Source organism: Rattus rattus, chromosome 4 (assembly GCF_011064425.1).
Source record: "Rattus rattus isolate New Zealand chromosome 4, Rrattus_CSIRO_v1, whole genome shotgun sequence".
Lineage (NCBI taxonomy): Eukaryota > Metazoa > Chordata > Mammalia > Rodentia > Muridae > Rattus > Rattus rattus.
Genome location: NC_046157.1, coordinates 144,117,780 through 144,141,142, shown reverse-complemented (window position 1 = coordinate 144,141,142; position 23,363 = coordinate 144,117,780). Strand labels below are relative to the sequence as shown.

Below are 23,363 nucleotides of genomic sequence, written 5' to 3'. Positions count from 1 at the left end.
AAAGCTATATTAATAGCTTAGTAGGTATCTGGCACAGCATTTTACAACTTTCCCAACCCTCCTTATTTCCTTAAATGGTAAAAAGAAAGATGGGAAATTTTTAACATGCTATAGCATTAGGAGTAGAAAGAGCTTAGAACAGTTTAGTGGTGAAAACATAACCAGTACTCAATACTTACTGAGTTGATACCATCTGATGGTTATTTTGGAGGAAGATGATAACTTAAATTTGGATAGCTATGAATTTCCCCTTAGAAACCATGAAATATAAGGAACAAGGGCTTTTATGTCAGTGTACATCAGGCAATGAAGGATAGTGAAGTCTCACAGAAGGGGGAAGTCAAGGAATTCCTATGAGTTCTCCATGTTTCTGCCTTGAGAGTTTCTAGGTCATAGCATTGGTAGGGAAACTCGGCTGACTCACAAACTGGAGAAATGGGGCTGAGTCTTGGAGGAAAAATTAGAGTAATAAAACCTGGCGAAGACACCACTTTTAACATGCACGCACACACACACACACACACACACGTGCACACGCACACACACATACACACACGCACACTTGCATTGAGCACACACACACACACACGTGCACGCACACACACACACACATACACACACACACACACAGAGAGAGAGAGAGAGAGAGAGAGAGAGAGAGAGAGAGAGAGAGAGAGAGAGAGCAACAGTGACAGAGACAGACAGAAGCAAAGAGACAGAAAGACAGAGAGATCGCGAGAGAGTGCTAACAATATAAAGTTTCAATGGGATATTTATTGATCAGCATGTTTGCTTGAGGAAATTCCTTGGGGTTGAGAAGCTGCTAGAGAAAAAAATGACCATGGGAAGTGGCGTTATGCACAATAAGGTATCAAGTGCACTACTTGAAAGATTTTGATTCAGTAGTAGGAAATAATTGTCCTAGACTGAGTATTGTTCTGGTCTTGCTCAACAAATAAAAGCCAGGCTTAAAGATATTGATGGTTTTTTTTTAAAGCAACTGGTCCTACAAAAATGAAAATATTTACAGATAACCAGAATGTCTTATACAAAAGTATGTAGTATTTGTAATGTCTCGATTCCTAACTACCAACTCTGTCGAGAAGCATGGCTACCAAGAGCAAGAAAATAGAGCACTCTATGAAAAATACACAGAGCTTATGAAGACGTCAGGATACACCGACAGGAATGTTTGAAACAGGTGTAAATGTGCTTTTATATTGATAGGTCTTATGTATAAACAAGAAAGACATTTAGAATACAAATATCACCTATAGAGGTCAAACAGTGAGATCCGAACATAAACACGCTAGAAATGACTGGCAGAGCACATGCCACGGAAGAAGAGTGAACTGGAAAAGCAAGCAGCAGATTCTCTACAAAACGGGGAACAGAATCACCAGCCACAGACAACTTTTAGACTTTCTTTAATGGAAAGATAAGAGACTTGAATAGATTTCTTGGAAAGTATGAATATTTAGGTCGAAAAGCTTCATCAAGCACAGGCACATGAAATGCTAAATCAACAGGAAACACTTTCCTAAGACACACAAACAGGAATAATAATAATAATAATAATAATAATAATAATAATAATAATAATAATAATAAAAACCTTTAAAGCACGTGGACGAAAGTATTGTGAATTTATAGGAACAAAGATTCCGGCTGACATCTTGTATAAAATCTACAAAGAGCTGGAGGTAGAAACCATCTTTTTTTTTTTTTTTTTTTTTTTTTTTTCCGGAGCTGGGGGAGGACCTTGCCTTCAAGGCAAGCGCTCTACCACTGAGCTAAATCCCCAACCCCTAGAATACCATCTTCAAACAGAAAAACCCCACAAATAACCAAATGCTCAAACCATTTATCTTCGAAGTATCAAAATTAAAACTTTTAGAAATTAAAACAGATTAATGAATCTGCCAGTCATTTTTACTACAAGAAATAATAAAATAAGGAACTCCAGCAGAAGAACTAGTCTGCAGAGGGAAATGCTGGCTTACAGTAAGTAATGGATCCATAGACTACATGAAGCACAAGAAGATGGACGACCAAAGTGCGCGTGCTTCATTCCTTCTTAGAAGGGGGAACAAAAATATTCATAGGAGGAGATACGGAAAAAAGTTTCTCTCTCTCTCTCTCTCTCTCTCTCTCTCTCTCTCTCTCTCTCTCTCTTTCTTTCTTTCTTTTTGGAGCTGAGGACTGAACCCAGGCCTAGGGGCTGGCAACACTCTACCACTGAGCTAAACCCCAACCCTTTGGAGAAAAAGTTTGGAGCAGAGACTGAAGGAATGGCCATTCAGAGACTGCACCCCAGTTGGGGATCCAGCCCATATACATACATCCATCAAACCCAGACAATATTGTTGATGCCAAGAAGTGCATGCTGACAGGAGCCTGATATAGCTGTCTCCTGAGAGGCTTTGCCAGAGCTTGACAAATACAGAGGCAGATGCTCACAGCCAATCTCTGAACTGAGAACGGGGTCCCTATTGGAGGAGTTAGAGAAAAGATTGAAGAAGCTGAAGGGGTTTGTAACCCCATAAGAACAACAATATCAACCAACCAGAGCTCCCGGGGACTAAACCACCATCCAAAGAGTACACATGGACAGACCCATGGCTTCAGTTGTGTATGTAGCGAAGACGGCCTTGTTGGGCACCAAAGGGAGGAGAAGCCTTTGGTCCTGCCAAGGCTGGACCCCTTAGTGTAGGGGAATGTCAGGGGAGGGAGGCAGGAAGGGGTGGGTGGTTGGGGAGGGGGAACACCCTTATAGAAGAAGAAGAGGTGGATGGGATAAGGGGCTATGGATGGGAAACTGGGAAAGGGAATAACATTTGAAGTGTACATAAAAAATATCCAATAAAAAAAGGAAATAAATAAATAAAATGAAGAAAAATTTAAAGAATATAAAAAGAGGATATTTACTATTTGTGTTTAATAAATTATTGTAATTTAAAATTCTATGTATTTCAAATTTATCATAAAATATGGGTTTATATTAATAATAAAATTATAAAAGATCTAAAAATAAAAAATAACAATGAAGATAAAAAATAAAAGTTAAAAGCACATTTAAAACTCTAAACCAATCATTAAAATAGCCAAATTAATAATTGCTGCTTAATACCTAAATGTTGATCAAAAAGAGTTTAATATTGGATGTATCTGAAAGAGGGAAGACAAAGGAGAAATGGGGAAAGTAAGGATAAGCGGATAAGCATAGAAGTAAAAGATTTAAACTTAAGTGTATCAGTAGTTACATACAATTCCAATGTAGCTATGCCACAATTGCAAAGCAGAGCTAAACAGATTGTGTTTAAATGATTAAACTATATGAAATTTATAAGAAAATAACTTCAAACACAGACAGACAGACACACACACATACACACACACACACACTTGTACACCCTTATTATTCAGAATTTTAAGATCATGGCATTTGTAGGAAAATGAGTGGAACTACTGATCATCATTTTTAAGTGAAAAGAGCTGGACTTAAAAGAGCAAGTGTCATCTCTTTTCACATGACAGCATTCACAAAGAAAAGAAAGTCCTAACAATTACCATTGGTAAGTTCTATAAAACCATTTATGACTAGTGCCAGTTCCACCCAAACTCTTCTAGAAAGGTGAAAAGGAGCAAATACTCTCGCAGTTAGTTATACATGAGTCAGCAATGTCTTGATATTCAAAACTTGGGAAAACTATCAACGGTAAAGAATATGACTGTAATATTTGTAAGATTGGATGGCAAAATCTCGACCAATTTTAAGCAAATTAAATACAACTATAAAACTATGACTAATTGCAGTTTACATCTTGACTGCAATGTTGACTTAAAATTTGGTATTAACAAAATCACTATATTAATTAAAAAACCCATATATTACCATTTTAACAAAAAAGTACTCATAGAAACTCTCTCAGGTAAATGAATTTAGCTGGGAAAGTCTTAACTTCCTGTATGAGAACACTACAAGGATGTCCTGTTTGCTGCTCTAACCGCCACTGTAACACTGTAACATGTACAAGCAGCCCTAGCAAGTGCAATGAATAAAAGAACAGAAGATTTCCAAAGAGCTATGGAGGCAATGGAGCCGTAGTCGTTCATAAGCAACATGAAGAAAATCAAATAAAATCTACGAGTAAGTCGAGTAGATTCAGTAATTTAGCTTAGTAGTATTTTAAGGACCTATTACCAACACATTAATATCAATTTACTTTAATATACTAGCAGCAGATGTTAAAAATGCATATTAGGAAAGATTAAAGCTGGTGGGGAGTGGGAGAGCATTGTGGAGGATAGAAGCAGTGGAGGGATATATAACACCGAAAGCCTTTTAAAAAGCCACATATAAACCTACTACAAGAGAAGCTTCCCAAATACATATACACATATAAAAATAGTTTAAATGGTGCTATGTCATAATGGGGGGACAACAGCCACATGGTACCAAATAAGAACTCTAGCACCAGCAGTTGGATTACCTCTTTCAGAGCTTATATTGCTATTGCTCTTACTTACTCCCTAGAAGTTGATGTTAAGACTCCATTTTGGAAGATGTCACATCTTTGAGTCATAAACGGAGAAATCAAGTGGGTCCTGGCCCAAAACTTTCATTTCTATTGGATAGTTTTTATGGTGCTAGAAGGGCTATGTGAGCTACTGGAGGATAATAGCGATCGTCAGTATCACCCAGCTGTGAACCTTGCAAGGTGCAATGGTGGCATGACAATTATAGGTGTAACCAACCACTTTCCGATCTAAGATATGCTCCACAAGGTAGAACATATATCTGGCATTGTTAATGAAGCCAGGAACTTGTGGCTGGACATGTCCTAGGTCCTAGGGGAAGATCTACTCCTTATTTGCTAAAAGGATATATCAATAAAATGACTCCTAATAGCTTATTGCTATACTGTAGGTAACTACCCACTCTCAACCTTCATCAAAGAAACTTCTTTTTGAGACCCATAAGTATAGTCTATGTGGTCAAGAGACTTCGGCATACTAGCCCTAAATGGGCAACATCCATATGGGGCACCTGTATTATATCCCTTCCCTCAAGGCCCAGGAATCTTCCTAGAAGAGGGGAGACATTGTAAGAGCTATAGATGGTGGATGACCAAGAAAATAATCTTTTCTAGACAAAAACAGGACAGATTCACATATGAATTTATAGCAACTGTGAAGGTATACACAAGTCCTATTCAAGTTCAAGCCAGACAAGATCCTAGTTTGAGCAGGGAAAACAAGCACATAGGTAAGGGAAGGTAAGTACCCATAGGTAAGAACTCTTGGCATTTGATATGTGTCAGGAATGGCAGCCAGTTTCTTTTAAAGGTGTGACTTCTCAGACATTAGCCATACTCCAGGTCAGGCTCCAAACCAAGAGTAGCTGACCAACATGTTAAAGACAAAACAAAAACAAAAGACTTTGGGATAAAATGGACCATGGCTGCAAAAGGCACCGAAACTTTGGGATAAATCAGATAAGAAAACTGCTGAGGAAAAAAGTGGAAGAACTGTACAGACGAAGAGAAATACACTTCCACAAATGGAAAGACGGGGCACTGCTGAGACAGAGAGGTTAAACATGCTTAGTTTTGGAGGATAGAAGTGAAAAAGTAGTTCTAAAATTTGGATATAAAATCAAATGCCTAGAATAGCCAACAACTTTAGATGAATACATTATAGTGTTCTGAAAGATTTGAAAAACTGCAAAGATGTACATTATTCATACGTGGACATCTGCACTTCATTATCATTACCTATCTAATTATCTATCATCTATCTATCTATCTATCTATCTATCTATCTATCTATCTATCTATCTATCTATCTATCTATGAAATTACAAGTGCTCTCATTCACAACTGAGCTATAAATGGACCATAGATGTAAAAAGGAATCAAACTGGGATGTCAAACAGTTGCAGGTGAAAAGTTAAAGAAACTTAACTTTTGACCTATGATTGGGCTAAGATTTCTAGACTACAGCTGAAAGCACAAAGAAGCATTGATAAGGGGCTGAGATTTAGCTCAGTGGTTGGCTTACCTAGGGAAGCACAAGGCCCTGTTCGGGTCCCCAAAAAAAAAAAGAACCAAAAAAAAAAAAGAAGCATTGATAAATTTGGCTTCACCGTGATTTTAAAAACTTCTGTTCTTCTGGAAATATGTAATGATTGGCTTCAAATAAAAGCATGGATAGCCAGAAAAGCTACAGAGAATGTACTTATTAAAAGGCCAGTTCTAGAATATCTATGACCCCCTTCAAATTCCATAGCAAGAAATAACATTGCTTAGAAAAAGAAAAAGAAAAAAAAGGGGGATGGGGTATTTGAACAGAAATTTCGCCTCAGATACCTGGATAGAAAATTAGCATATAAAATGTTCCTACCAGCACCAGTCACTAGGACAATGTACTTAACAGCACAATGAAGTAACAATGAGACTTGACTAGAAAGGCTAAAGTGAAACAGCACTTATGGTCTCAAGCATTGCTGATGTGCAGAAAATGACTCTCACACAATTCTCATGGAAATTTGAAATGTTACAGCCACTCTGTAAAATTTTGCAAAAAAAAAAAAAAAGTTTAGCATACATCAACTCTCCAACATAGAACCCTGGAATTCTAGGTATTCTTAGAACAGAAAAGAAACAGAAACCAGACACGATGGTGTAACACCATATTCTCAACACTTGGAAAATGGACGAAGAGAAATCAGTGTTCAAGGCCATCCTCAGCTGCTTATCAAGTGTAAGGGCAGCCTGAGCATCCTACCTCAAAAACAAAACACTCAAAGCAAACTAAACGAAACTTCCATATGTGCCTATGGAAAGATATGTGTGTAATAATAAAAAACTAGAAATGTCCTAACTGAATAGATATTTTCATGTTATCTATAGCTATACAATGAAGGACATATTAAGCAATTGGGAAAAAGTTAGCTACATGCTACGCTGTACTGCCCTTCCCAATAATTTTGCTGAGAGAGGCAAGAGCCCACAGTGAAAGATTCTACTTGTACAAAGTCCTAGAAAGTGAAAAATGTTGTATAAAGCTTAAAAGCTGAGTAGCATTGCCTGGGATAGGAATAGAACTAGAGAGAGAGAGAGAGAGAGAGAGAGAGAGAGAGAGAGAGAGAGAGAGAGAGAGAGAGAGAGAGAGAGAGAGAGGGCGGTTACTATGGGGTTGATGGAAAGATCATGAAAGGTACATGATCTGTTTTGATTACAGTAATATTATCCCGGAACACATGGATCAAAACTTCTAGTTGGCTGCTTTAAAATGTAGTGATTTTCTGATAATTGTATCTCAGTAAAGTTGTTTAGCAAGATGATGATGAAATAATAATGATATCAATACTAATACTAATATTCCTAATAATAATAATTTGGACAGGCTCTCTCTGCATAGCTTTGGCTGTCCCGGAACTCCTTTACGTAGACCAGACTGGCCTTAAACTCTAGAGATCTACTTGCCTCTGCCTTCAGAAACTGGGATTAAAGTCATATGCAATAAGACCTGCTGATTAATTATTTTTAAATGTAATCATGATTTTAATCCATTTTTCATTCATTCCTGGTCTTACTATAGAAAGAATAATCCTCTTGCAACAGTGATTTCTTAATCAGAGGGCAATGAAAGACTCCGTAATGAGTCAGCGGTTGTCGTGTTCAATGTAATGTTGGCTTTGCTTTCCATATTATGCCTTCTCTAGTGATTTTGGTTGTCCTTTAAACTATCTGTTGCACTTATCCCTTAATAATCCCATGTTATCGAATACAAAATGGTGCAATCACTGGTAATGGTCATTTTGAGCAGTCCAGTCTTAATGTGTCTCTGTGGTATTACTTACAATTTGTACTTTTAGTTCTAATGGAACTGCCCTTTTGTTCCATCAGTATCTTTCTTTCACTCTTCCCTCTTCAACACAAATAACTTTGTGTCATACCAGGGTATTTGGGTCAGACTCTTTACTGCCTCATGTTGCTCCTTGCCCCTGTGCCACCACCTACTCTTGGGTGGTAACTCTCTCTCTCTCTCTCTCTCTCTCTCTCTCTCTCTCTCTCTCTCTCTCTCTCTCTCTCTCTCTCTCTGTGTGTGTGTGTGTGTGTGTGTGTGTGTGTGTGTGTGTGTGTGTTGGTAGGAAAATCATTTTTACTCTTGCTGTTTCCTCCACACTTACTCTCTAGTTGGAGGAGAACAGACTCCCGACTGTGTAAGCCCCTCAAGCAAAGCTTATGGTTCTGGTTCTGGGTGATGTGCATTACACCTGGGGGTGGGGGTGGGGAGCTTCTGACCACACAGATGATTGGGTACCATGCCCAGAAGACCTGCTTCAGATTGGCTGGTTCTGAGGTTTGCATATTAAATGGCACCGAGGAAGTGCTGCTGCTGCTGCTGCTGACATGACATACATTAGGCATTGCTGCTTGGGCGTTGGAGGTTGAAAGAGCAAAGGACAAGTCACAGTAACATTCCTAGGGTAACTTACTTACTTTAGCATAGCTTCCATTTCTTGCTCTGCAACTTCCTTTCCATAAGATTGTTGTAAAGATTAAATCTGTTAATACCTTTGATGCCCTAGGTTACATATCCTGGTATAGTAGATGAGACCTACCTATAATAGGTGTTCCAATTACTAGCCTTACATTAATTACTGTCATTGGAACATGTATTTTGAACATCCTTAAAAAGGGAACCCATTTTCCTTGCTAAGTATCTCAACAGACATTACTTTTTAATTCCCTTCTCCTAGAATATCCTGTTTTCTCACATTCCCTTTAGATTCTTAGATCTGAGGTCTTGTCTGGATCAGTTGTCTAGACTGAACTCTCCCTCTATGTAAACTAATTGAGCCAATGTTTTATGAGCCTGTGTGTGTGTGTGTGTGTGTCTGTGTGTCTGTGTGTCTGTGTGTGTGTCTGTGTGTGTCAGTGTGTTAGAAATAGAAGAGGTTGGGAGTCAAATGGTATTCTATACGTGTACACACACTGTGCAGGTGAAAGGAACATTTTGATGAATCCCATTGCTTTTCCATTCATCTGGGGTGACTTTTCATAGGGGACTGGATATTTGTTCAACTCAATTGTGATTGCATTTATTACACTCTGAAATAGTATCTAAGTTTTTAACAGTCAACTTGCAGGACTCTGAACTCAAAAGGTCTATAAGTTTTGGTCTCCCTAGCACCTCTCCTCCTGTGTTCATGATCACTTTGCAGGACGCTTAAAGAAACCACGAAGAAAATCCGAGCAAGCTCATAAAAGCAAACAGACACACTGAAAATCCCTCACCCTGAACATTTGACATGAGTCTTTTTGCCCCGTCTGCTGCCCCTACTTTAAATCCTGCCACAGGAAGAGTCTTCTACCACATGGTTATAACACTACTCACTACTTTGTTGTTTAACGATGCTGGAAACTGAGCTTGGCCTTCCAGGAGGCAGGTGAATTGCTTTATGGACCTTTCTGCAAGACACATAAAAGTGATGGGTGAAAGGAAGCGAGGATGCGGGGCTGGCTGTTTATCTACCCTGACGAGCAGGAGCAGTGCAGTTTCCCTGTGCTGTTACCTCACAGGAATGAGGCACGTGGAAGCAAACAGGAGCAGCACATGGTAACTTCCTTTGTCTTTCATCTGGCCATAGATCTGCTTCAGAATCGCTGACCTTGTTGAGAGATTCATTTGGAGCAGCTCAGAGCTACACTTAAATATCAGAGGTATTTGGAATTGCTTCATGCTTCAGCCATTACAATTTCTGTATGGCACAGGAAGTATCGCTTAACATGCTTTCTTTGTTTCTGTTTTATGTCAGAGTCCGACTTACATTCTACTTGTCTAATTGGTTGTCTAGAATTAAACAATAACTTAATCCCACAATGGCTTTCCTTTCTTCGTGTTGACATATACACAGATTTTGTGAATTTGCTTCTTATTTTCATGTTAAGTCTGGGTGACTTTACTCAACACCTTCAAAACATGTATTTGCTATGTCCCCCTCAAATGCTCACCACTTTCTTAACTCTTGAAATAAATCAAGTCAGGCAATATGTGAAATTATCTGATAGGACTAAAATACTGAAAAACATTAGCTCGAACCATCCTAAGCCCCCCTTTTGTATGCATGGGGAATATTCACACTCATGATCTATTTCACTTGTAAGATATGGTTTAATGTCTCGAAAGATTTGAACAAAAGACTAAGGCTTTGGGTATTGAAGCCACTCATTAAGTTACTCATATTTTCTTGCAATTGAGGAATCTTGGGCTTGTTCGACAACTAATTTCTAAAACAGAGGCAGGGACAGTTAGGTTTTGTGGAGAAGAAAACATCCTAGATGGCAGGGAGACGAGGTCTGGAGAAGAGTGCACACCTGGGTGAGATGCCGTAGAGTAAGTCAAGGGACAACCTGAGTGAGATGTGGCATTGTGCTCCAAGGGGCAGAGGGATCTGGGAGACAGGTATGGAGAAAAATGTCTGCTGATAACATATGCTGAGGTAAGCGTTTGCCCTTTTCACGTGTTTTCTCAATTCCTGGGGTAATGACGATAATTAATCTAAGAACTACTAAATGTAACACTGGTTCTCATTTATCAGGCCCTTAGCCTTATATATTCGAGGATGCTTCAGTCATTAACGCACTCAGTCTTTATAATTAGATAAAATACATCATTAAGAAGAATGCCAGCTAAACTGTGTCATTAATTTTGCACTAAAATGACTAACACATTACATGAAGTCCATATTTAACTGGCAGAGGCTTTATGTGTCTGTGGTAGGTTTATAAAGCAGTAAAATGTCAAGCTATACTTGATTTCGTGGGACAATCAGCTCCTTTTCTCTAGAATTTCTTGCTATGTCTTCTGTCAGTTGAGGCAAGCAGACTAGTCCTTTGCTAAACCGAACTACATTTAATTAACCTTCCTTCCCACCATAGAATGCAACCCAGGCTCTCCATAGACAAACTCCTCTGTACAGAAGAGAAGACATTCACATTTCAAAGGTTAAAGTAACTCAGAAAAAAATGTAGCTCTTCTTTAATAAGGTAGAATACAGGAACTTATTCATTTATTTACTCAAAACTATATTTGTATCCCTAGAAAAGATGTGTACTTTGTGAGGGAATTGGACTCATTGTTGTAAGTAATGTATAGGAAAAATATAAGCTCTCCCCGTATATTAGGGGAAATACGGTGAGAAAAGTCAACTTATCTTTGAGCTTGTTGGCCTTGTTTTCTGTACTGTCTTTAGACCAGGTTGCCCCAACAGTTACACAAGAGGTGTTGTAGCAGGTAAATGAATGTGGTGTTAATTTTTACTGTGTCAACAGTGTAAAGGCCTTAATAAAGTAAGGCTTTTGAAATCAAGTTTGTTGATGAATTAAAAGGTAATCCTGTTGGTCTAAGAGAATATAAACATCAATCATTCCTTTTATATTTTGGAGGACATTTTCTGACAGAAATTGGGAATTATTGTTTGTGGCTGATTAAAGTAGCCATGTATTATTATTCTGTTTTGCCGTCTGTTTTACAGGAATATGGTAATTCTGACCTTTGGTGGAGGACTTAGAGGATGCAGACTTTGAAGCTGCCTACGGACAGGCTTTCATCCTGAACTGTTTAGGGGGTCTCTGCTGCCAACGGATATGTACTGAGCGGTTCCCAGAGAGGGGCTTCATCTCCAGAGTGGGTTTGCTTTACAACTGTGTAGTGCTTCCTGTTAACTGTCTGCCTAAGAGGACGTGAGAAAATATGAGGTTAAGGTGAAAGACTTGCAGTCAATTAAAACCTATTTTTCAAAATAGTTCCACGAAAATGTAAATGGATATACTTAAGTGAATATTTGAGCAATTTCCCTAATAGGTGCATAAAATAGGCAATGAAGCTTTTTCCATGCTTGAAAAAGGAGTCTTATAAAGGAGTTGAAAAGTCAAGTGGTGGAAATTATTAGTTGGTTAATTAATTTACAGAGTACAAATTATGGCAAGGAACGACAGCACAATCTCCACTAAGTGACACACTGTTAATTATTAATCACGAAATTATAAAGACAGGAAAAATTGTGTTATCTTGACTGGGTTTTTTTTCTGATTTCTCTTTTAAATAGTACTTTTGGATTATAAGTGTAATATACATTTATTGTAAGAACATAAGCATTATTAATATTTCCTTCCAGTGTTTTAAAATAAAATAGGGTCTCTTATACTTTTCACCTTCCTATCTATCTATTTATCTATCTATCTATCTATCTATCTATCTATCTATCTATCTATCTATCTATCTATGTAACCATATAAGCTTAATCTGACTGGTTTAATAATACATTATGCATATCCCTATTTTCAGGAGAGAGATAGGCTAATTTTTTGCACTATATGTAACCTTCTCTCAGTACTTCTGTTGATATAGGTTCACTTACTTTTAATGATTTAAGTTTTACAGATTTATTTTTGCTATCGACTAGAACACATATGCTGCATTTATGCCATTTTTATAAATACTGTTCTGTGCGGCCCTGTCTTTCACCCTTCCTTCCTCACCTAGAAGCCTCCACACCCGTGTATTCTACTTCCCCCAATCACCCCTGCTAGTTTATAACCTATACGAGACCAAATCTACTCACATATATAGATAATAAAATTATGGTTTGTATGTGAAAAGAAATAGGCAGCACTCGTCTTTTTAAGTCTGGGTTACCACATTTAATATGGTAATTTCTAGATCCACTAATTTTTTTTTAAAAAAACTGCATGTTTAATTTTATTTTTAAAGCTGTATTAAATGTGGCTGTGCATCTGTACCTCATGTTTATCATCAGTTTTTCTGTATCCTTGTGGTAGGACTCAGTCCCTGGGTATTATCAAAGGTCTCATATTCTTAAAAATCCCAAATTTTCCAAGTATGTTCTGTCTTGAAACAGCTTCATAATAAAAATCACTATGCAGACACTTTAATTTCTGGAAATATTATTTCTAGATCAAGGAGCCATTTAGGTTTGTTGCCTTTCAGAAAGGAAATGTCCTTGGTCCAGTCAGCTGTATTGATAGCCTATTACATCCACCTGTTCCAAAGCTAGATGTTGCCACCTTTTAATGGATGCAGTAACATATATAGAACTGTACCATACTTGATTCACAATAATATTTTTCTTTTCAACTCTTCACCTGCTTCTGTATTTAGGAAGAATTAAATTCTTTTGCTAAGTTGACATCTATTTTAAAAATGATGACTATATTTGGGTAACAACAATACCCCTTTTCTACTACATACTTGCTTACCTATCTGCCTCATCCATGTTCTCTGTAATGTGACCAGCCTCCCCAGAGCCTCATGCCCTGGTCTTTACCACAGTCACGAACTCTATCTTCTCTTCACTCCAGGAGCTGAAATAAGTGATTCCCGTAAGTCACTTATTAAGAGAACTAGTGAGAAGCCTAGGTGGCTTCCCACTCTCTATTCACTTTTATTTCTTGATTTCACATTTGAAAGTCTAATATCACATTTGAGAAGTGAAAATTATAGTTTTATGCAATGTTTTTCTGTAGCTAGTAAGTTGAGGTCTACTCTGCCACCAAATGCATCCTCTATGTCCATATATACTTTAACCCTATCATATGGGAGGCAGACTCAGGAGGATTACAAGTTCAAGGTTGGCCTTGGCTACATATACACTCTCTGTCTCCAAAACCAACCGACCAACCAACCAACCAACCAAACAAACAAACAAGCAAACAAACCCAAATATTTTGTCAACATATAAAATTATTATGTATCATAGAAAATTTGATATTTCTTTTAGATTTATTATGAGATTAGGAATATAATTTTTCTCATTTTGATCCACTTATTATATTTTAATTACTAATTATTAATATATATATATTGTGTGTGTGTGTGCCTGTGTATATGGTATATGTGCATGTGTATCTGTATGCACCATGGTGTTTGTGTGGAATCCGAGGACAATTTGCAGGAGTCCGTTCTTTCCCTCCACAATATGGATCTCAAAGATGAAACTCAGGTTTGTAATCTTGGCAGGAAGTATTTGTGTCAGATGAGCCATTTTGCTGGCCCTGTTTTATTATACTTTGTAGCACTAAATAAACTACTGTGACTTTAATTAAAAATTTATCCTAAAACATGGTCACTTGTGTACCATTCACTCTTTTGATCCAAAATGTAGTCTGATATCTATTGTTGATTTTAAGGAATAAAATTTAAATCTATAGTTATTTATAAAAGTTTATGAAATTTTCTCATTAGTCAGGAACTCTATCTATGAACAAAACTGTTTATTTGTGACCTCATATACATGGGATTCCTTAGGCAGAAGGTACATGTGCTTGAATTTTGTATATACGTATCATCCTCTTCAGGGCTACAGCAGTTTCAACAATGTGGAAGAGAGCCTGTTCCACTCCACAAAGTAGATTATCAAATTCTTGGCTTTAAACAACAGAGAAAAATTAAATAAAATAAAAATTTCATCTTCTTTCTTATAAGTATATTTGGACAAGTCATATGTTAATAGAACAGGGTTTGTGTGTGTGCGTGTGTGTGTGTGTGTGTTTTCCCATGAAACCTGTTCTGAATTCTTTGCCAATTTTAAATATAGAGACATAGTTCTTTGTAAAAATTGGATTTCTAGTTATCCTTTATATAAACAAGAACTCTTTGCGATATTAGGATAAATTTTTGTTCTAGCTTTAAATTTGTACATAGTATTTTTGTGTGTTCTTACACCATGTAGAGAGTTTGTTTTGCTACTTCAATACAATATATCAATTTTCCCACGTTTTCTTTTGAGAATGTTATTTATGTTTAATGATTAAAGATCTAGAGAAATGGAGTTCAGGTCTGGGTGGGTAAGGCAAGTGGCTATAATTCCAGATGTGGACGGTGGAGACAGGGAATCCGCAGATTAAGCTATCCAGAGAGGCTGGGTACTTCTTTAAACTCTGGGCTTCATTGAGACGCCTTTCCTCAATGAATAAAGAAAAAACTCAAAGAGAATAACATCAACCTTAGACACACACGTGTATTTGCATCCACAGAGTATGCATAACACACACACACACACACACACACACACACACGTGTGCAGAAGATATAAAAATAAAGTTATATTTAATCTGGCGAAATGTGCCCTGAATTATAGGATAAAAGTTTGAAATTATCCAACTGTCCAGTCATATATTTCTTTTACGGACCATCTCTCCCGAGATTTCAGACGTGATTTTATCATGTACAGAATTTTTCCTTGTAATTAAATGTGCTTATAAACTGTAAATTAAATCCCATTTGTATTTCTGCATTGGGAACCATCCAGTTTTACTTTAATGATATATATTTCATTACATTGTATATACATATATAAAAATCTGCATATTCCCTTTGTACTTTGCCTGTTCCACTATGTTTAATATTTCATTTTAGTCTATTTCCAAGTCTATAATTAAATCACTTGTATGAGGAGAGTTTTATCTGTTAAACCTTTGTTTCTCTATGTCCTTCCTTTTCTGATTGTGCTAACTGGTTCATACCCTATGTGGACCTCTCTCATTTTTCTGCAAATCCCTACCTCCTGTTATCTATCTCTATGTCTGCCATCCCTCATTACCTATCTTTATGTCCTCCATTCATCTACTATGTATCAACTATTTATCTGCTATCTACCCAACTACCTGTCACCTATCTGTCACCTATCTGTCTATCTATCACCTTCAGCAGCAGCATTTAACTAGCATCATCTGCCTGTCTATCATCTATCTGAAATGTTAAGTAAATCTGATGTCCCCTTACAGGCAATTTTTGCCTATGTCTTCCTTTAAGACAAGGTCGATATATATTACCATACCAAAAATAAATTAAAACATAAAACAATGAAAAATTCTATTCTATAAAGATGTTTATAAAGATGTTTGCTGGCCATCGATGGGATTGATGAAACGTAGAAACAGGGCTTTTCTGTTTAGTTCGGACTGGCCTTAAATTTATAACCCTCCTAGTTCCTCAGAGGTAGATCTGAAGGATTGCTATATTTAATGGGGTTGTTGATAGCATTGCTGGCTTTTTATAATATATTTAACTTTATAAAGAAATAATGACATAATCTTTTTCTTAAATCTAACAATAATGTTAACAATTTCAAAATATATCATAAATCCTACTTAGTAAGAAAGAGCAACTTAAAATCCTACTGCTAGGCCGAAAGTGGGATCCAGCTCAAGGGGAGACCTTAAGACCTGACACCATTATTGAGGCTGTGAGGCATTCACAAAAAGGGACCTATCATGACTGCCCTCCAAAAGACCCAACAAGCAGCTGAAAGAGTCAGATGCAGATGTGTGCACCCAACCAATGAACAGAAGCTGCTGACTCCTCTGCTTGAATTAGGGGAAAGCTGAGGGAAGCTGAAGAGGAGGGCAACCCTGTAGGAGGACCAGCAGTCTCAATTAACCTGGACCCCTGAGATTTCTCAGACGCTGGGTCACCAACCAGGCAGCAAACACCAGCTGATATGAAGCCCCCAACACGTGTACAGCAGAGGACTCCCGGGTCTGGGTTCAGTCACAGAAGATGCACCTAACCCTCAAGAGACTGGAGGCCCCAGGAAGTTTAGAGCTCTGGTGGGGTGGGAGCATCCTCGTGAAGATTGTGGGGGGGGTTGATGGGGGAGGTATGGTGGCAGGACAGTCCGGAGGGTGGGCCGGGAGGGAATAAAATCTGGAGTGTAAAAATAAAACAAATAAACAAAAAAACAAACAAAACCCCTGCTGATAGTTTGTTTGCTAGCAAAGTATAAAGCGCTTCTCTGACAACCTCTGAAGACAAAAAAGTTTTTATGAATTTAAATAACACTTAAGGCATGGTTAAAATTTGACCTGAGATGTGAGATTCATTATCACTGTTCAATACTTTTAATGTTATGCTGTATTTCTGTAGAAACGGGATGTCATTCAGTGAAGAATGTTACTTGACTACCCTGCTGACATATAGCTTATTAACTGTTATCGCCCAGCAAAATTTATGCTCTAAGGATATTAAACATAAATTTAATAATTTTATTTTTGTTTTAGAAGCTTTACTTATAACCACAAATATAGTTTCTTTTACTTTTAGTTTGAAATCTTTGGTTTTCTTCAATCGATATTTATTCCTTTACAAAAGGAGACGCCTCTTTCTTTCATCCTTTCTGGAAGAGATTAATGGTATTTAAATTATCTTCTTAAATGTTTGATGAAAACTTTAAACTATGAAAGTACAATATTTACATAAAACATTCACTAAATAAGAAAGCTCATGAAATAAAGGTCAAAGGTCCCTGCTTTTACATCCCTCATCCCCGGTTCCCCTGATGGTCAAAACTGAATCACGGTTTAAAAGTTGGTGTGAATTTTTCTAGAACTCTTCTCACATCATACCTAGAAATAATAAAAGTATTTACTTAGACTCAAATCGGATTAAGGAAGATGTGAGACTGAGCACTGTTTATTTTCTGGAACACCATACTTGTGACTTTCCATATAATTCTGTTTTATTTTTTATAATGTTTGTGTTTACTGCATTAGAGGTATTAGCCCTTTTCCCTGCAAGTAACTATTGAATCACTAAATCCATTATCCCTCCTCCTGTCTGCCTTCCTTCCCTTGCCTTTCCCCTTCTCTCTGTGTGGATTTTGGCATGCTCCTGTGTGTGCGTGTGTGCGTGCATGCGTGCGTGCGTGCATGTGTGTGTGTGTGTAAAGCAGAATTTTACATCATGTGTCTACATCAAATTCTTTGAGAGCAGGTCTTCTACTGGAGCTGAAATTTACCAATTCAGTTACTCTGGCTGTCCAGCGAGCTCCAGGGATTTCACCTCCTTACTGCTGGGATTTCAGGTGCAGACCCAAGCGCAGAACCTCAGGCTTGCATGGAAAGAATTTTACCAACGAGCCACTCCCTAGCTCTCATCATAACTAGTCTACTAGTCAGTTCATTGTGTTTCTATTCCCATAAGATTTAGTGCATACTTTGTATATAAATGTCATTTCAAGTGTATTAAATATACCACACGAGAAACAACAGGTATAGCATGCATCGCTGTATTCTATTGTTTTACAAGGTATGGCGATGTATCAGTAGTGTGCGTTTAAGGGCTGTGATATTTTTCACTACTACACTGAAAGCAATAACATTTCATGCTGCCTTCTCTTAAGATGCAGTGAAAATTCTAAATATGAATATGGGATGAAAGTACACATCAGACAATAATCAACTTCAGTGACATGAAAATTTTCATAGAAAATGCTTTCTTAAAAGTCGCCCAACATTTTCTGAACTGTTTACTGAAGATCTGTGTTAATAAGAAATGTTTCCATTATTAAAATATTGTCAATACAAATTTGGTATCTTGTCCCTGTAATTTCTGATTCCTTTTCATTAAATCTATTTTTCAATTTTTTAGACAAGATTTTTCTTTTGAGAATTTTATTTATGAAATATTTGCTCATTCTCACCTCATAGAATTTGTTTTTATTTCTTTCTTACTCATTTCATGCACCTTTGTGTACATATTAGGGCTACACTCATTCACAGTAAATCTTTAGCAGGTGTTAGATGCTATAAAGTATTTTCATCTCCAGTTGATGTATAACCTGCCACCCTGATACATGGAACCTTTCTGTTTGCCTTTCTGGCTCGCCTGCTACCTGCCTTGCTTTCATGACCATAGAAGGACAAGAGAATAAGAAGTATGGAGCTAAATATTTGATAGGGCTTGTGTCAACTTCAGTTAGAAGAAAGATGGACGTACTCACTTGGTGTGTGTGGAAGACGAGGAAAGGATTTTGTCTTTCCTAGTTTTTCATGAGTTAACTTGTGCTTCAGAGGCACAGGTAACAACTGACTATATTCTAGTGAAAATATAAAGTCTGTACAAATAAACTTAACCATTTTGGTGCCTTAGTGATCAAATATTTAATAACTGCCAGCACATATTTTTTGCAAACTCATATGTTTGGCATCTATAAACATGGTTTCTAAGGATTTAAAACAAAAGCATTAGGATTTATGCAAAACTCCAAAGTTGCAGTTATGATAAAAAAGAAGTTAAAATGAATGTTAATTCACATTCAAAACACCAATATGCATTCTAGGTATGTATGTATACTATGTATATTATGATGACTTCCAAATGTTATGATATTTATATTACACCCTAAACTGAAACATTTTCTTTAGCAAATACTACACTACTAATTTATTTTTGCATATTATTAGAACAAATAGGCAACTACCCTGAAAAGAATGCTCATTAATTAGCATGGAAAGGCATGCGGCAAAAGATAAGCCAAAGAAACATAACATTACGAAAAGTAGCAGAGTTTGAAAATGTCACTGTTTTTTAAAGGGGGCGTTTGGGTTATCAGCTGTTGCAGGTGTGCAGAGGAAAGAGAAACAACTGCTTAAAAGTGTTGCTAAAACCAGGATCCATGTGCCTATACCCTAAGTAAAGGGTTATCCTGATTTTTCTTCTAATACAATTAGTGTACATAGACCGCTTGGTCATTCCCATCTTTCATGTTTTCTTACTCTGATTCCACTGAGAGTTTTTCTTAGTGCTGAACTAAACTGAATAAGAATGAAATCTTTCTCTTGCTTCCTTGTGTTCATTTGGAACCACTAGACAACCTGCGTGAGATAATTGTCAAGATGAAGAAATTTAAGATGCTCCTTCATTCTTAACATAATTAAAGAAGTTCTAGAAGTTTCATGCTCCCAAATTGATATTTACAAATTATATTGAGGAAAAAGAAAGGGTTTCGTTGTTTGTCTATGGAACAGATTAGCTTGTATTTTATATAAGAATACTCAGTTCTACACTAATTGTTATGGTTTGGTAACTAGTTTCTCAAGAAACCAATATATTGTTGTTTCTCCGGTTTGTTTGCTCACAAATAATTGCAAAGCAAGGATTTTATATTAGTGGATACTTAAATTTAAGGTTAGATATTGTAGATTCTATCTTTTAAAATGTTTAGTTTCTATCTTTAATGCATCTTGCTTTAGTTCTAACCCAGGAAGCTAGAAAAATCAATCTTGTTATGCAAAAGGGGAATGATTTGACAGCCAAGACTATCAGCATTTATGCAAACCAAAAAATATTTGTCTGCCAAAATCATCAACATCTATAAAGATTTATGAAAATGTGCAAAATGCTAAAAGACGCTGTGTAAATTAGAATGTGTTGCCTGTACCTGAAACCCATAGGACATATTTTTAACTTGGGCCTTTACTTTAATCCAGGAAGACAGGAGGCATACTTTTATATAATAGTTTTTACTATAATGGACAAATTTATCTTCCAATGCAATGAGATCGGCTTACAATGTGCCAGAATTTTCAAAACATTCCTACTTATAGTCTACCAGGGTATTTATGTTCCCTCCAGCCCTTCTACATACATAGCATCTGCTTCTATTTTCTTACCTATGTTTAGACAATTAGCAAATAAAGCATGAGCACAGTCTGCTCATTAATAAAATATTGGTCTTAAGGTCTCTCAAAGTCCTTTTGATCAAAGTCCCTTGGCATTGACCATACTTCATGCATCGAAAACAGCTGTCAAATTGATGACACGTAGTGATAAAACCAAATCTTTTAATATTAAGCGTTAGTCTTCCTTCTTATTTAAATACAGATTAATAACTATTTTTTTTAAAAAGGTTAAGTTTATTTGGAAGTAGCAAGATGAACCGGAAATGATGCTAGTCTGTTGTGTTACATACACAGCAGCAGAAATGGTTCCTGTGATCTACGTCATGGGCACAGCAGCCAAAAAACTGAGCCAATAAACTTAGAATAAACTCATCAACTACATGAATAGGTGACTCAGAGTTCATCCATTAACATATGTACAAAGAGGGTTTATTTGAAGACACGTTTCTAATATACAATAAGCATAGCTAATCTTTAGTAGTGGTATATTAAGTATGACCAATTCGAAGTGACTATCTTAACGTTTGACTAGACACACAGTCTTGATGTGGTGTAGGCATTGTGTTGGGTATCTTGGGTGATTTATTGGACCTATGCATTAAAATTGCCTCCTAAATATATAGCCTCTAAATCTGAGAGATGCTGAGTGTGGACAGACAAGTCTTTTTTAACTTACTCTAAAAGCAGAGAAAAGTCAACAAGCGCCACACAGGGAAGAAAATATTCTCAAGGACCTGTTTAGATGGTTACTTCCAAACAACAAAATTTTTTTCTTCCATTAAAGACTTGTCAATCCCATTTTTGAAGATTGATTGGGTATCTGAGCTTTTCTTCTTTTTATCCTTGGAGAAAATGAAAAATAACAAGTCCTCCTCTACTTTAGACCAACCATCCATATACTTTGTGACAGTTAGGTCTCCCCCGAGCCTTCTCTTCTGGACAAATTATGCTAACTCCTTCAGTCTATCCTCCCAGGTCCTATTTTTCAACCATTAAATCATCTTACTGTTCTTTCTTGTATCTTTTCCAGTTTCTTTAAACATTTTCAGAAATATGAAGTTTTAAATCATGTATCTTTGCACATACAAGGCACGTTCAGGGGGTATTTATTCCCAGGCCCTGAGTCAGAGGTTGGTGGTCATGTTATATAAGTCCACTGAACAAGGAGAAAAAGAGCAACTAAATGAGCAATTTAATATCTTAACATAATGGATTTATATGACCAGAAAGAGGAAGGCCTATGTCCGGCAAAATATTGGAAGGGGTCATTATTAGTATTATGGGAACATACCAAACCACAAAATTGATTTTTAAACAATGGGAGTCCCTTTTGTTGTGTCTTTAAATAACTTGATGCTTTTTTAAACTAATTATTCATCTGTTAAGGAAAAGACTGCTATGTGAGTTAACAGAAATTTGAATATATATTATAGTATATATATACACACACATATATATAATTACTTTATATATATATATACTTTATATATATATATATATAATTACTAGGAAATAGTTACTTTACTACATCCATTCAGTTTTAGAACTATCCTCAAGCACATGCAAACTCTAAGGTGGATTGTTAGGTAAAAAAGTATTTCCTCCTTTTTGGCAGAACATGGCCACTAGTGAGTAAGATTGTATGATCTTTGCTGATAGAATGTCCTGGAGGTCATTGCCTTTCAGAGAATTCTCTAGAGTACTATGAAGATTTCAGATGACTAAGACACTATAATTTTTCCCGTCTATTCCATTTCATAAGGGGGAAATGAACCCATAATATTATATACAAGCCACTTCCACATCTAGAGCAAGTTCTGTGAGGACAGGGTTCTTCTACTATAAAAATATAGACCTCAACACACACATCGGTTTCAGCTTTTCTTGCTTGAATTTAAGTACACTTACAATTGAATTTATATCCTTTGGACAGCTTTAAATTTGAAATCTTATTTATGTCCAAACCAAAAATGCCTGGCATTTGCTCCATTCTCTCTCTTAAGGTGTGCTATACGCCATGAAATTTGGAAAAGTACTTCAGAGTCTCCAAAAACAGAGAAATGCAGACACTGCAAAAATACAGTACTGTGTTCTCTCCAGTAGTCTATAAGTCACCAATAAATTATTTGGGACACAACAAAGCCAGCGTACAAGAGTTCTAATTCCCCAGATGAAAGGCCACTCAATTCACCCATACCTAGTACATTTCTTACTTTAAGGCTTCAGAAAATTTTATGTGCCAGCTATGCCCATATTGAAAAGCCAGAGGCAGATCTTAGAGGGCTCTTGCACTGAATGGCGTGCAAGTGTGAAATACTGGTGGCTTGTCCTGACCCCTTCTTGAAGGCTAATGCAGGGCATTCTTACCATTTTTGCAGACAGGACAACATTGCTCTGGTTCATAGATTGGGTTGACACACTCTGGAACTGCGCAGTCTGCTACAACACAGTGAACTTCATTGCTGGGCTCACAGCGGCACCATTCACATGGAGAGGGCTAGGAACAAATCTCAAATTAGCCCCTTTTCTCCTATAACTTAATGCTTGCACATTCATATGCTGTCCGAAGACAAGACAGTAGTGTTTATATCAACTTTAATTCCATTTACCATGTGTTTGATCATTTCGTCTCCGAAAGGAAGGCAACCTGTATATCCAAGCACAGTCCAGGCTTCTGTAAATAGTGAGAGAATTGTTCTGCACAACGATTTCTACTCTTAGAGAAGTGTCTGGACACCAAATCTGCCTGTTGGTCATTTGGTTTCCAGAGCACTGACTGCTTGACCTTCCTCTGTGGAACAAGACAGTAATAGAGCGCATGAAATCACTTCTGTGATTGGTCATTCCTGCTTCCTAAGAAAGGTTGAC

At 37.0% G+C, this 23,363-nt stretch overlaps 1 protein-coding gene across 2 annotated transcripts in view; it reads right to left on the bottom strand.

Annotated features, from left to right (window-relative positions):
* Vwc2l (von Willebrand factor C domain containing 2 like) overlaps nucleotides 1–23,363 on the bottom strand; it is a 170,017-nt gene that overhangs the window by 120,984 nt on the left and 25,670 nt on the right. Inside the window, exon 3 of one of the 2 annotated variants that reach the window (XM_032901297.1) lies at nucleotides 22,863–22,992. The exons of the other annotated variant lie outside the window; for it this stretch is intronic. Within the exon in view, the coding sequence (XP_032757188.1) occupies nucleotides 22,863–22,992 (130 nt within the window). The remainder of the gene's footprint in view (nucleotides 1–22,862; nucleotides 22,993–23,363) is intronic. 2 annotated transcript variants of the gene reach the window in all.